The 12,314-nt window shown below is 48.6% G+C and overlaps 4 protein-coding genes across 4 annotated transcripts; 1 reads left to right on the top strand and 3 right to left on the bottom strand.

Annotated features, from left to right (window-relative positions):
- Positions 1 to 749: 749 nt before the first annotated feature.
- N7525_004780 (uncharacterized protein) lies at positions 750 to 1,544 on the bottom strand (the record flags this gene model as incomplete). The annotated part of the gene is made up of 1 exon (XM_061213167.1): positions 750 to 1,544. The coding sequence occupies one exon, from the start codon at positions 1,542 to 1,544 to the stop codon at positions 750 to 752; it is 795 nt and encodes a 264-aa protein (XP_061070188.1).
- An 803-nt stretch (positions 1,545 to 2,347) lies between these two features.
- Positions 2,348 to 3,767, bottom strand: N7525_004779 (dolichyl-phosphate beta-glucosyltransferase; the record flags this gene model as incomplete). The annotated part of the gene is made up of 3 exons (XM_002565476.2): positions 2,348 to 2,692; positions 2,751 to 3,536; positions 3,654 to 3,767. The coding sequence occupies 3 exons, from the start codon at positions 3,765 to 3,767 to the stop codon at positions 2,348 to 2,350; spliced, it is 1,245 nt and encodes a 414-aa protein (XP_002565522.1).
- Positions 3,768 to 5,344: 1,577 nt separating this feature from the next.
- Positions 5,345 to 7,815, bottom strand: N7525_004778 (uncharacterized protein; the record flags this gene model as incomplete). The annotated part of the gene is made up of 3 exons (XM_061213166.1): positions 5,345 to 5,509; positions 5,580 to 7,638; positions 7,691 to 7,815. 3 exons carry the CDS (start codon positions 7,813 to 7,815, stop codon positions 5,345 to 5,347), a joined length of 2,349 nt encoding a protein of 782 aa, XP_061070187.1.
- Positions 7,816 to 11,166: 3,351 nt separating this feature from the next.
- On the top strand, positions 11,167 to 12,226 carry N7525_004777 (putative NUDIX family hydrolase; the record flags this gene model as incomplete). Its single annotated transcript, XM_002565480.2, has 2 exons — positions 11,167 to 11,577; positions 11,714 to 12,226. 2 exons carry the CDS (start codon positions 11,167 to 11,169, stop codon positions 12,224 to 12,226), a joined length of 924 nt encoding a protein of 307 aa, XP_002565526.1.
- Between the last annotated feature and the right edge of the window lie 88 nt (positions 12,227 to 12,314).

The raw sequence follows: 12,314 nt of genomic DNA, 5'->3' as shown, positions 1-12,314 counted from the left end.
AGATATAAGTAAGAAAAGATGAATAGACTGACTCATGAACCCCACAAATTCCGGGGAAATGGAGGTTACAGTGGAAAAGAAGGCAACCAGCGAAGACAGTCAACGGATCCGACCACCGCTTATGACGTCAAATGGACTCTAATAGGAAATGTCATTAATAAGGTGGGAGATCCAGGTCTACCTTGTCGTTTATATATATTGTTTAAAGGATCAAATAGGGGAGTGAGAGTGAAGTAAACATTTCACTCCAAAATGTCAGATATATATATATATTGCAGAGGGCAAGAGCGGTATGAGGGCCATCCTATTTATGTACTTGTAAGATCAGCAACAAAGAAAATTCAAGGTCAGATTCTATTGAGGTCAGTTTATTAGACTGTTTGAAATGAGAAAAGTGATTTGTATTAACTCGAGGCCATCTATGTGTGTACATATGTAAGTATAATATCAACAAGCGCAGTATATCCGTAAATGTATGCCCAGAATTCGCCCCCTGTGCTGAAATAGTAAAATAAACGTGGAAGAATGGAGAAATTGAAAAACGCCATTTGCGCCATATGCCACATTCGACCTTTAACATGCAGTTGACCAGTATAATCCGCGCTCAGACGTCATGGCGCAGGGCTAGCAGAGCTAGTGAAAACACCAAGTCAAGAATCGAGGTGAATGCTAAAAGATGTCAAATCAAGAACCAAAAATTCAAAAGGATATATAGGAAAAAAAGAAAACAAGGGCAAAAAAAAGGGAAATCAGCAAATAGACGAGGCGGACTGTAGTCGACTTGGAACCAATTTCTTCTTGAAATCCAAAGACCAAGCCGAACACCCCTTAATAGACCGATTATCCTGTCTCATCGGCGACCGACTCCGCCAAACAAACTGCTGCGCCTCATCAAGCAAATGCTGATCCCCATTCGGCAACGGATAGAAACTAACGTCCTTACACAACGCGCCGAAGCGCGTAGCAAGATCAAACACTCCCCGAGCCGTAAGGTCCCTCCCGCCCACATTCGCCGACGGATAATAATACCGCGGATCGAGGTAAAGCAACACACTATTCCAGCGGGGAAGTTTCTCCGACAGAAGCCGGGCCGCGGTTTCGTATTGTTTGAGCGTGCGCTTCGGCACGCCGGTCTGCGTGTGCACGAAGAAGAAGACCTCGAAGCCGACGCTGCGGATGCGGGCGCGGGCGGTTGCGCTGAGCGTGTCGAGGAAGTCGGCTAGTCGGTCGAGATTGAAGGAGTTGCGGAGGAAGAGCGTGTGTGTTGAGTAGAGGTAGTCTTCGGCTTCGTCGTGGAGTTGTCGGTTCACCGCTAGTAACTTGCGTGCGGTGCCGTCTTCGCCGACCCAGTGTGGACTCATTGATAAGGCGCGGTATTGGCCGCGGGATGTGAAGGTGTTGCCGTGATCGCCTAGTACGATCATTGGTTTGCTGACTAGATACTCGTTTGGGACGTCGAGTGCATATTCGTAGATCTTGAGACGGAGTTCGGCTGGGAGTTGGAGAAGCCGGGATGGTGGTATTGATGGAGTGAGGTTCGTCATATCTGCTTAGAACCTTAGAAGAATGAGCAATAGATGAATTCGAGCTTTGCGAAATGCGGCTGTTAATCCCGTTTGAATGGTGGTACCACTCGGGTGTATACGCTATAGATGTGTCGCCACCGTCAGAAATTTTTTTTTGATCGGAAAAAGTCAAACAAAAATAGAGATCTGTACACCGTACTTCGATGATAAGATGCATCAGACCATGACCCCTTATATGAAATGCCGAGACACTCTCGGCATTGTCCAGGCCGATATACTTCGCCGGGTGTTAAAGTTCGGCGAATGTTCAAAGTGGTTTATTAGGTCTCTACATGTAGTTATCTAGTTATATACGTAGGTACATACAGGGCTGTTCCTGGATTTCTGAACCATGGATACATTTGCAAAGTTTTTATATAACCTTGAAATCCTTAAATGGGCTGATGATCCTTGACCCTGTTGACCCACGTATTAGTGGAGCCGATGAGTTTTTACTTCAGAACTATGTATTGGACAAGGAGAAATGGAGAAATCTCAACGCCAAGTACCGTCCAGGACCTTGCAAATGTACACGTGTAATCTATTGGCCCAAGTATGCTGTTCTTGGACAACATGCCATGGGCGCATCTGTCGACTGTTGAGTGTAAGGAGTGTTGCAAACGTGGCATTTTAACATTCCAACCCAGAACTATATCGGAAATCCATTGAATCACCCACTACGGCCAAGTCAAAAAAGCCGAGTGCCCAAAAGATCAAGACGCAATATATTTGCTATAGAAAACTGTTCGAAAATACCATGGACAATCAAGTTCCAAACCCGATCATCGCTGTCTATAGACACCCAGCGACCAAGCTGCCCGCAGAACAGCCAGGCCCCAAGCCATGCCAATACTGTCTCGCAAGACATTCAACTTGCTACCCTTAACCTCCCTCCAACCCACAGGCACCTCAGCCACAGGGATCCGAGCGAACTCAGCCAGCATGAGCATCTCAACGTCGAAGATCCAGCCCTCGGAATGCATGTACGGCACAATATAAGGCAACGCACTACGCGAGAACAGCTTGAACCCGCACTGCGTATCCTTGACAGTAGCCGTTTTAGGAGGCGTCATGAGCCACAGGATCAGATGGAACGAGTGCATCAAGAAGTTCCGAAGCTTGGATCGCTATCGAGCAAGTCAGTAATCCACGCAAAACATCCCACTCAGACATCAAATATCATACCTTAACCACAGCCTCGCTGCCAACCATATGCGCCCGCGATCCAACAGCAACCGCCCTCCCCTTCGCATCCTCCACATCCCGACAAGCCCCAACAAGCTTCCCCAGATCCTCGAACTTGCTCGCTCCATCCGCGTCCGCAAAGACAACATACTGCCCACGGACATGGCGCATACCGTGCGTGACCGCGCCGCCCTTGCCGCGGTTATGGGTCAAGTTCACGACGCGGATCGTGCCAGGCGGGATATGGACGCCCTCCGCAGCCTGTGGTGTCCACGGACCCGCGTGTCCCTTGGGATGCAGAGAGAGCTGGTGGTCGCGCGCGAACCGGAATGCGACATCCTCCGTGCGGTCTGTCGAGCCGTCCGAGACGAGGATGATCTCCCAGCCGCGGTCTGAGGCCGGGCCTGCGGCGTCGCTGGTGGTATCTCCGTTCGGCTTGCGTTTGCGCATCGAGCGCGTTTCCCTTGTTCCTGCGCTGGAGTTGGCGATGGCGCTGGCTGTATCCCCGTACATGTGCTCCAGGTAGTTGACGGCTTCTTCCAGCATGCCGGTTAACCGGTCTTCCTCGTTGTAGGCTGGTACGACGACGGACATGAATAGCTCGGCTGGTGCGATTGTGTCGGTTGTGGTGGGTTTGTCGCCCTTTTTGGTGTCTAGGATTTCGAGCCAGCAGGGTAGGGGTTCGGGATCTGTGACGGATCCATCTTTGGCGAGGGTTCTATACTTCTTTTCTTCTGGTAGGGGTTCTCGTGGAACCGGCGCAACGAAAAATATGAATAAAGAGAACTATGAAATAGAATGAAGAATTGACAGGTCAGTAACTTGCAATTGGGGCTGCGCGTGTCCGGGGTACCACCGCGCGATCTGGCTGGTACAAGCGGAGTGGGGGAAACGTGGACTCACCAGGACAAACAGTCCCAGCAAACTGGCTACGGAAGCAATGAGTAAGATCTGAACTGGGATTTCCACCACAGTATTGACGCATTGGCGACAGACCTCGCCCCAAGCTGCCGCCATTGTGGAGTGACGAGCTGAACGTCAGATGCGGAGACGGAAGACGGAACAGATGCGGAATGGGGAGTGAGTGATGCCGGAGGGAGGCAAGCACTTAGGTCCGAGAGAGAAAGGGATCATTCATAGAGGTAAGGCAGAATGATCCTCGCCATTTGAACATTTGAAGAGAGAGAGAGGGCAGAAGAGAGGGGGAGGAATGCTGCTAGTTGATAATCGCCAGCTTGGCCTTTTATCGGCAACACGCAAGCCGATATGGAAAAGATCCACATTTGGGAGCCACGGTTCGTAGACACTAATTAAACTATAGTTATTGGAACTTATATTGGAAGGTATATTAGAAGGTATACAGATATATTAAAAGATATCTTAATCTATTTTAATCTATTGTTCTGCTCTATTACAATTAATGTATATTGTCCACGGGTAGCTCATTTGGAAAAGACATTGTCGCATACAAGACCTGATTCTTGCTCTATCGAATGGCGCAGTTCCTCGTAAATATGCGCACTCGAGATGTACCTCAATGGACAAAGTTAGAGTGGCGCCTCTAGCAAGACATAGCAACCTTACAGAGATTGGCCTAGGGAGAACAGGACTATGGTGCCTGAACTCTCTGAGCATGCTGCAATCCATAAGCCACTAAAAAGGCCATTGAAAAGTAAGTAATGGATATGGGGTTAAAGAAGGAGAAAGTCTCGGAAGTCGGGGAGAAGGACAAGGGGGTGTATATACTATATGCGAACACTTCCCAAATAGGAAAGGGGACTGTCACTAAAAGCTTCCATATTTCCAGGTTTCATTCACATACTTCCCTTCTCTTATCGTCTTATTTCTTCTCTCAAACATTTTTCTTCCCCTGTCTCGTGTCGGTTATTCTCTCCACACTCATTCGTCCAACTAGCAAGTTCAAACAACGCATTGAGAAGCCAAGGCTTCTTTGTAATAGCTCTGAATGTGCCCCTTCTGGATAGAAGGAGCACGCAACAATCCAAGTCCAGGAAGCGATTGAAGCTGGAGTCTTGTTTCCCAACAAGTCAGATTCAATCACATTTGAATGTCGTCCAATATCCGGAAACTGATCAAAAGGCCTGCGAAAGCTCCCGGTCATTATAGAACTGGACGGACAGAAACGTGGCATCCCGGGACAGGCTATGTTCCCAATCATAGTGAAACCGGATGGACAGAAGCAAGAGCATCCCGGGACAGGCTAAGTTCCCATAAATCCATGGCAATCGATGCAATAATCCGGAGACTCCAAACGGTCCAGTCCTTGGATAGTGGTGTCCAGGCAGAGGCATGCCTTCCAGGGTTGGTCCAAGAAGTAATCTGATAGCTGATATCTGTCGTGTAGTCGAGGGCGACTCATGAATTTCCTGTCTGGTAATAACGAAAGAAAAGGATCCACTCTCTGGCTTCGTGTACGGAAAGGGCCCAAAAGATTTACTCAAGAAGGCTTGAGCACTTGTTCGAACAGAAGAAAAGAAGCCCTTAGGATCCCACCAGCCCCAAACTGATCCGCCAAGACGCACAGCCTACGCCATAACGGAACCCACAGAGCCAGCAGTCACCCAACCGCGTTCTCAAACCTCCTGCATCTCCTGATCGGAGGGGGGTGATGTCTCAGTGCCTAGTGAGTAAGGGTTGCCATAGAGGGAAGCGGGTGATTCAGCCATTGGCGCAAATTCATCTGCTAATCGGGTGGGTGTGAACCGTCGCGTCTGATCGTATGTCATCCAGCGGGTGTACTAGTATGAGATAGATGGTCAGTTTTCAATATGCTAATAGGGGCAGGGAAACAGGACAGGGAAAACGGACAGTTGCGATCCTCACTCCAAGCCAAAGACATCGATGCCTTCTAGGAATCACTGTCGAATGTTCTTCTATCGGTGGTCTGTCGTCTTCTGTAGGAGCCTCCTCGAAGAATCCTTCTGGGTAATAAACCCGGCTCCACGCCTGTCCTCTAATCAAAAAGTCCTCCGGTAGCTGTTGGATAGTCGAGTCGTCAAGAAGAGGGAATGTTTCATCCTCGATCTTCGAAACGGTCGTGTCGGGACGAAACAAGGTGTTTAGATAACTTGCAAGTAACGACCACGGAATCAGCGGTTCCAGTCGTTGTATAGCAGCCGGGTTGAGCGTCAGACACCAGACAAATGCCATAGCGATGTGCACACTCGGATACATGTTTGGATCCCCGATTTGGCCGAGCATAACGATCAACGTGTGAAACGTGAGAGAGCTCGCCCGGAATGCGAGCTGGGACGAAAGATCGTTGTATACGGCGTGCATAGGTGTTTTTGTTGCGGCTGTACTTGATGCCCACTTCATTGCCGCTAGGCGATCCTCTGCCGTGGGATTGCGCGACTTCAATTTGAAATCTACTTCCACCGCCCCTTTCCTCCCATATTGGAATATCGCACAGATATTGCAAGAGATGAGTTGGACAGCTTCCTGCCCCTGTCGCCCTACCCGGCTAATTTCTTTACGGAGAGTAGCAAGAAAGACTCTCGCTCGAGAAACAAATTCCTCAACCGGAGCTTGCATAAAAAGCGCACCGTGAGTTGTCACGAATAAAGTACTCAAACTTCCCTCTTGCATCTTCATCAGAGGAGCGACGAGCTGGGTCATGCTATCGAAAGCATTTGGGAATGCGCGCACACTGATCAATGCTTTCGTGTAGTGAAAAAACTGCTGAAGAACGTCCGGGCGAGCTAAAACAGCAAGATGATGCTGGATGCGGCCATTTTCTTGGTTTCGGTCCTGGCTATACCAATACCTCGATACCCCTGCCCAGAGGTCACGGTCCTTCTTGTCGAATTCCTCCACGGCCATCCGGTACCGTGCCAAGTCACCTAAACACTCAATCCAAGTCTCCCTGAAATCCGGCACGCTTTCAAGTAGTAGTGTTATCATCGAGTAGGAGAGGTAGATAAAATCGAGCATATACTCCATCGAGCCGGGCAGTTTCTGGCGCAATAGCTCTAAGAATGAGTGCACGCCATACCGCCACATACGCGCCGGCATAGCGTACTTATCGGCTAAGTCTTTCAGAACAGGACCAGCTGACGGGTGTTGGGAGGCGAGGAAAAAGTCATGGTGTTCGTAAAGTAATGTTCGGTGTAGCGAGACGAGCGTTTGCCACTGAGGCTGTGATAATTCGGCCTTTGATTGCGCTTGTTGTCTGTCGATCTCAATGCACTTCTTTTCCACCATGACAAGTCCGGTATAAATTCCGCGCACTTCGTTGATCAGTTGCTCCTCGGTGATGGTGTGGGTCTCCGGTTGCCTAAACATTTCATGAGGCTTTGGTTCCTGAGTGACTGCCTCTCCACCCACCATCGCCACATTTCGATTTGATATTTGATCATTTTCTGTGTGCCGTGATTCTTGCACTTGCGCTTGCGTTTGCATTTGGGTAGTGTGGCAAGCATTCTGAAACCCGGCACCATTTTGACTGTGCACAGCAGTGGGTGTTGACTGTGATCTTTGCAATTCGGGACGTGTCGCAAGGGCTTGAGGTAGGTTCGGTTCTTCTTCCTGCCTGGGAGCACTGATCTCAATTTTTGGATCTGTGGGGTGTTTATTGATACATCGAGGCACGCCGGACTTCAAGTGTTGAGAAGCCGAAGCCGACAGCCGCCGAGGATCTCTGGAGACCCGGCGACGAGATTTGCCGACATGGCCTACACTGGTGCAAGCGGGACTTCTAATAGCTCGCATGCCATGACTACTGAGCGTTTCCATAGTGCAATCGTCTGCTAGGACGCCCGTGGACTTTGGCCGAGCACTGGATATCGGCGTGGTGATGGAGCAGCAGCCGTGGGTACTCATTGATTCAGAGATAAGTTCTTCCGACAATAGTCTTTTCAAAGTTCGCCTGGATGAACAGTCAAAAGATAAGTAACGACAGCCCGGTGGTCGCAACATACCTAGGTGACACGCTACGGACAATTCCGCCTGAGAGTTTTGTTTTGGCATCCAAGAGGCTATAAAAATTGCACTGAGTCGGTCTTGCCTCCTTACGGCACAGTGGCTTGTCGGCCATTTCAACCATCTAGGGAGAATTAGGTTATCGGTTGCACCTTGGGAGTGGCGAACGCACCAAAAAGAGAGATGTTCAAATTTCACATGTTGTCATGAAGGAACAGAGATATGGAAAACCTAGTTAATTTATACCAAATGTATGTAGAAGCGTAGAACATCAAAATCCACAATTGAAGGCAACCTGGGAACTGCCTGGGTGTCTGTCTGATCCCGGGGGGATGCCGATCATGCACATGTGCCAGTACGGAGTGGCTGGGTATTATATTTTACCATACGAACTACCGGTTGCCTTCAGCTATTTCAATGTTTTTTTTAAATTATTTCTATTGCTTCTCCATGCCCCTTTTCTCCGATTCTCATGCAACTGTGTCATTGGAACATTCGATCCTCTTCTTGAATGGTTCTATGGCCCCTGGTGCCAAGCTTCGACGCGCCTGTTAAGAGAGGCAGACAGGTAATAGCCGCCCTGCACTCCCCAGGTCCATATCTTCTGCCTCACTTTTTTCATATGCATGACTCGCCGAACTATCATCAAGATCTGCAAGAGGTTGAAGAAGTAGGTCTTATTTGAAACAGCTGACCCCTCGGTTATTTGACAGCCTCGCCAAACGGTCGTAGGATTCAAGTCTACCTCCGTCATCGCCGAACAGCCTCCAGATCATCATCCCAATACCATTTAGATGTGACAGTCACCGTCTCATGATTTGGGGAAGCCACCGGGTCAAGGAGCGAACCCGGTTGCCCTTGCAGCGCTAGCCCTAGGGCATTGTTTGCTCCGTCACCGCTATTTGGCTCCTAACGCCGAATTCGACCACACCGGTTCTTTTGACCAAGCTTCAGCATGGGCCATGGCGTTTTCGGCCAAAGAGCCTTTGTTTTGATGTCTGTTGGCCCGTCTAGGCACTGGGATGGACCTTGTGGGCTTAGCGATTTCGCTCTCGCATTGAGCATTGACGGCTTATGTACGAAGTGAAGATTACCGTTTTTCCTCTTCGGTTCACCCCAGAATGAGGCAACTCTTGGTCAACAGGTTGTCTGCGCTACAACATACAACATATATTGTAGGCACACCATCACTAGCCGCCTTGTTGAATCACCAGTGGACAGGGTTCCTTGTATGTCCGATGACAGGCGATCATTCAACAGACTTGCAAATGGGCTGATGTACAGCTGCTAACGGGTTATCCACCCAGTAGTGGGCCACATGGCTTTGTTAGATTGTCAAAATGCCCAGGTGATGACCCGACTTGGACGGGATCCGAGCTATGGCCGGGTATACTGCTACCTAATATTTCCTATCTCTATCTATGCCTGAGTCAAGATACAGTAATACATAGTTCTAAACTTAGGAATAGCTTTAAGACTCATATCCAATACAACTTACTATGTGGTGGGCCTAACACGAACGTGGACTTTGTAGGGTACAATTGGAATACTCAACATCAGCCACCTCGTACAGAATCTCTCCAAGCCTGGACTTTGAATCCATCAAAACTAAAACAAGTGGCTTGGCACGATGACGTTAGTCAATCCACTTCCTGTCAGAAATCTTGGGCAGGGCTGCCTAAGCCTATCACCTAAGCGCCCGTAATAAGAGTGCGTTTTAAGAGGCCCAGTCTAAAAACAACAGCGTGTACTCCATACTCCTAGGATGTAGTCAGTTTCAGTTCTGTTGAATATCCAATTAGACACATATATAATCCAATATAACAAAACAACCACCCAATTAATATGTACCACCTGGGTCGCAATTTACAAGGCAACTTACGCGCTCCACTTCCCCCCGAACAAAGGGGATCTAGCCCGTTAATTTCGACCTTCCTGGGAATCAACTTAAAATGGAGCTGCAAGGGAGCGATGATGTGATATTGCAAGCCACACGGGAGGAAGCAGGAAAGATACTAGTGGGCGCACTACTTATCCATCACCCGGGTGAAGGTCTGTTTGTTCCAGGGGAGATCCCCTATGGAGTACAGATTATGCGACAATGAACTTGGATTTTCCGATATTTACTTAGTGTAATTAGTGTAATAAGCTTGCATGGAACCATGCGTTGAAATCTAGCGTCTGAAGCGGGGAAGATTGGCTGCAGATTTCGCCCGGGTGAAATCCACACGGGTGAAATTCTACGTGACTTCTAGAGTTCAGGGATCTAGGATCCTTCTCGGTTGCATGGCAAAAGGGTGTGTGCTCGGCTACCTTGGAAGGTATGATGCGATTGGTGAGTCTTTAGTGCATCTGTTTGGGGTTTACTTGGTCTTGTTTTACCCTCATATGATCTTGGAGGTTGCTTTTGCTTTGTTTCGAGAATGGTGGATGCGACCTTTGGAGTATGAGGCAAATGCATGTAACCACTGACGGGTTTTATTGAAAGGGCTCTGACATCTGGCCGCTTTGTTTTCCTAAATATGAGCAATTCAAGGTGGATGCCGTATTAATACCTGGTCTATTTTGAGATTGAGGGACTAGCTAAGAACATAAATGGTTCTATAATATAACCAACGGATTTGTGGAGACACTAGACACTGTTGACCGCTAATGTAGTACTTGGCTGAAGTCTTTTCCCACTTGCATCTCTTTAGAGCCCAATGGAGCTTGGGTGACATGCATGTCCTCTGGACCCGCGATATCGGTGCGCATATAAGGATATGAATGCCCACAGAAAAGAAACATTGGTATAGCAGATAGGGTTAATATGGCTCTGCAAATATAATCTAGTCGCCATCAAGACACAACGTAAATCTTTGTGCGTTATGTAGGAAGTCTGTGAGACTGTCGGGCCCCATCGACATTGAGATGCAGCTGCAGCTGCAATCTTGGGGAAGTTTATTCTGATGACCAATCTACTGTATTGACCAATAAAATTCTTGATTTGAGGAATCGTTCTTTAAAAGGGATAAACGCTTGAGATTACCGTGGTAGGAATGTCAAGTTCAAGTGCGACTCGACGAGTGCCAGACATATAGAAGATGTGATATCGAAATAACAGCGCTGAAGGCATCCGGGTAGAGTTGACCCCTGAATACCAACTATGCGCTAGTCGTTGCCTCTAATAAAAGGTGGAACTATATTGCGAATGGGCTCAAGAAATGAATCCATCACACATTTGAGAGAGTCGTTTGACAATAGCAGACTTAATTACATATTCAAAGGGAGTCCTACCTATATTTATACAATGTCTATATATGTAAAATGTGTCCATTCAGGATGTGCATGTATGAAAAGGGGTACCAGCCTTCAACGACGTCATAGAAGCAACATTGACAACAATGAATATCCACACGTACGCGCTGTGTCCAAAACACCCACAAACCAATCCCATCGTAAAACATCCCAAGGGCTGAGGTCTTAACCCGAATTAATGAACTCCCTCCGCCTTGCCGCGCGACACCTAAAACTAACACAGCCCACCCCCACACGCAGACCAACCATCACCATCAAAGCCAAGACAAAAGCCATGTCAACGTTCACAGTCCCCAACTCAAACCTCCACGTGAATAGCATCCCAGACCTAAGCCAGGATGATCTACTCTCATTCCCAGCCTTCAAAATCTGGATAACAACCCTCCAGCAATCCCTCGCGCGACAAGAACACCCCTCACACGAGTTCCACAGTGATCCATATGTCCTGCGCAAAATCAATATCCAGTCCGTGGACCGCTTCGGTGGCGGGCGACTAGGCTTCGTCAAGTTGAAAGCAGAGGTATCGAATGGCCAGGGCGAGACTTTGCCCGGTAGCGTATTTCTACGCGGTGGCAGTGTCGGCATGTTAGTGAGTTGTCCCCCCCCAACCACTAAACTTGAACCATTTCTACTCGATAAGAGGGGCTCTAGAAGAAAAATATTACGCCCCAGCCCCACTATCGAAAACATAAGCCTATTTTGTTCTTTTCTAATTCTATGAATAGCTCATCCTCCAACCGGATGATATACCCTCCCCGAATGAAAATGACAAGCGCGCTATCCTGACCATCCAGCCCCGTATTCCAGCGGGCTCGCTGTCGTTCCCGGAGATCCCGGCTGGGATGCTCGATGACAGCGGGACGTTTGCCGGCGGTGCGGCGAAAGAGATACAGGAAGAGACGGGGCTGCGGGTTGAGCAGGGCGATTTAATTGATATGACCTCGCTGGCGCTGCAGGCTGCGCAGGAACCTGGTTACGGTGAGCGTCTGCAGAGTGCTGTTTACCCGTCTCCTGGCGGGAGTGATGAGTTTATTCCGTTGTTTTTGTGTCAGAAGGCTATGCCTCGCAAGGAGATTGAGGAGCTACAGGGGAAGTTGACGGGGTTGCGAGAGTCCGGGGAGAAGATTACGCTTAAGGTTGTTCCTTTGGCGGATTTGTGGAAGGAGGGGCTTAGGGATGGGAAGACTTTGGCTGCTTGGGCTTTGTATCAGGGGTTGAAGCAGGAGGGGTTGCTTTGAGTGGGAATAGTAGATTTGTATCAATAGAGGTTTGTTTGTCTCAATTATTGTCCTACTGCAAGCTAGTGAGATATGCTACAATTGCTAG

This window comes from Penicillium rubens (genome assembly GCF_028828025.1).
Source record: "Penicillium rubens strain IBT 27055 chromosome Unknown utg000002l_segment0_segment0, whole genome shotgun sequence".
Taxonomy (NCBI): Eukaryota; Fungi; Ascomycota; class Eurotiomycetes; order Eurotiales; family Aspergillaceae; genus Penicillium; species Penicillium rubens.
The sequence above is the reverse complement of the archived record's forward strand: the minus strand, read 5'-3'. Positions and strand labels throughout refer to the sequence as shown.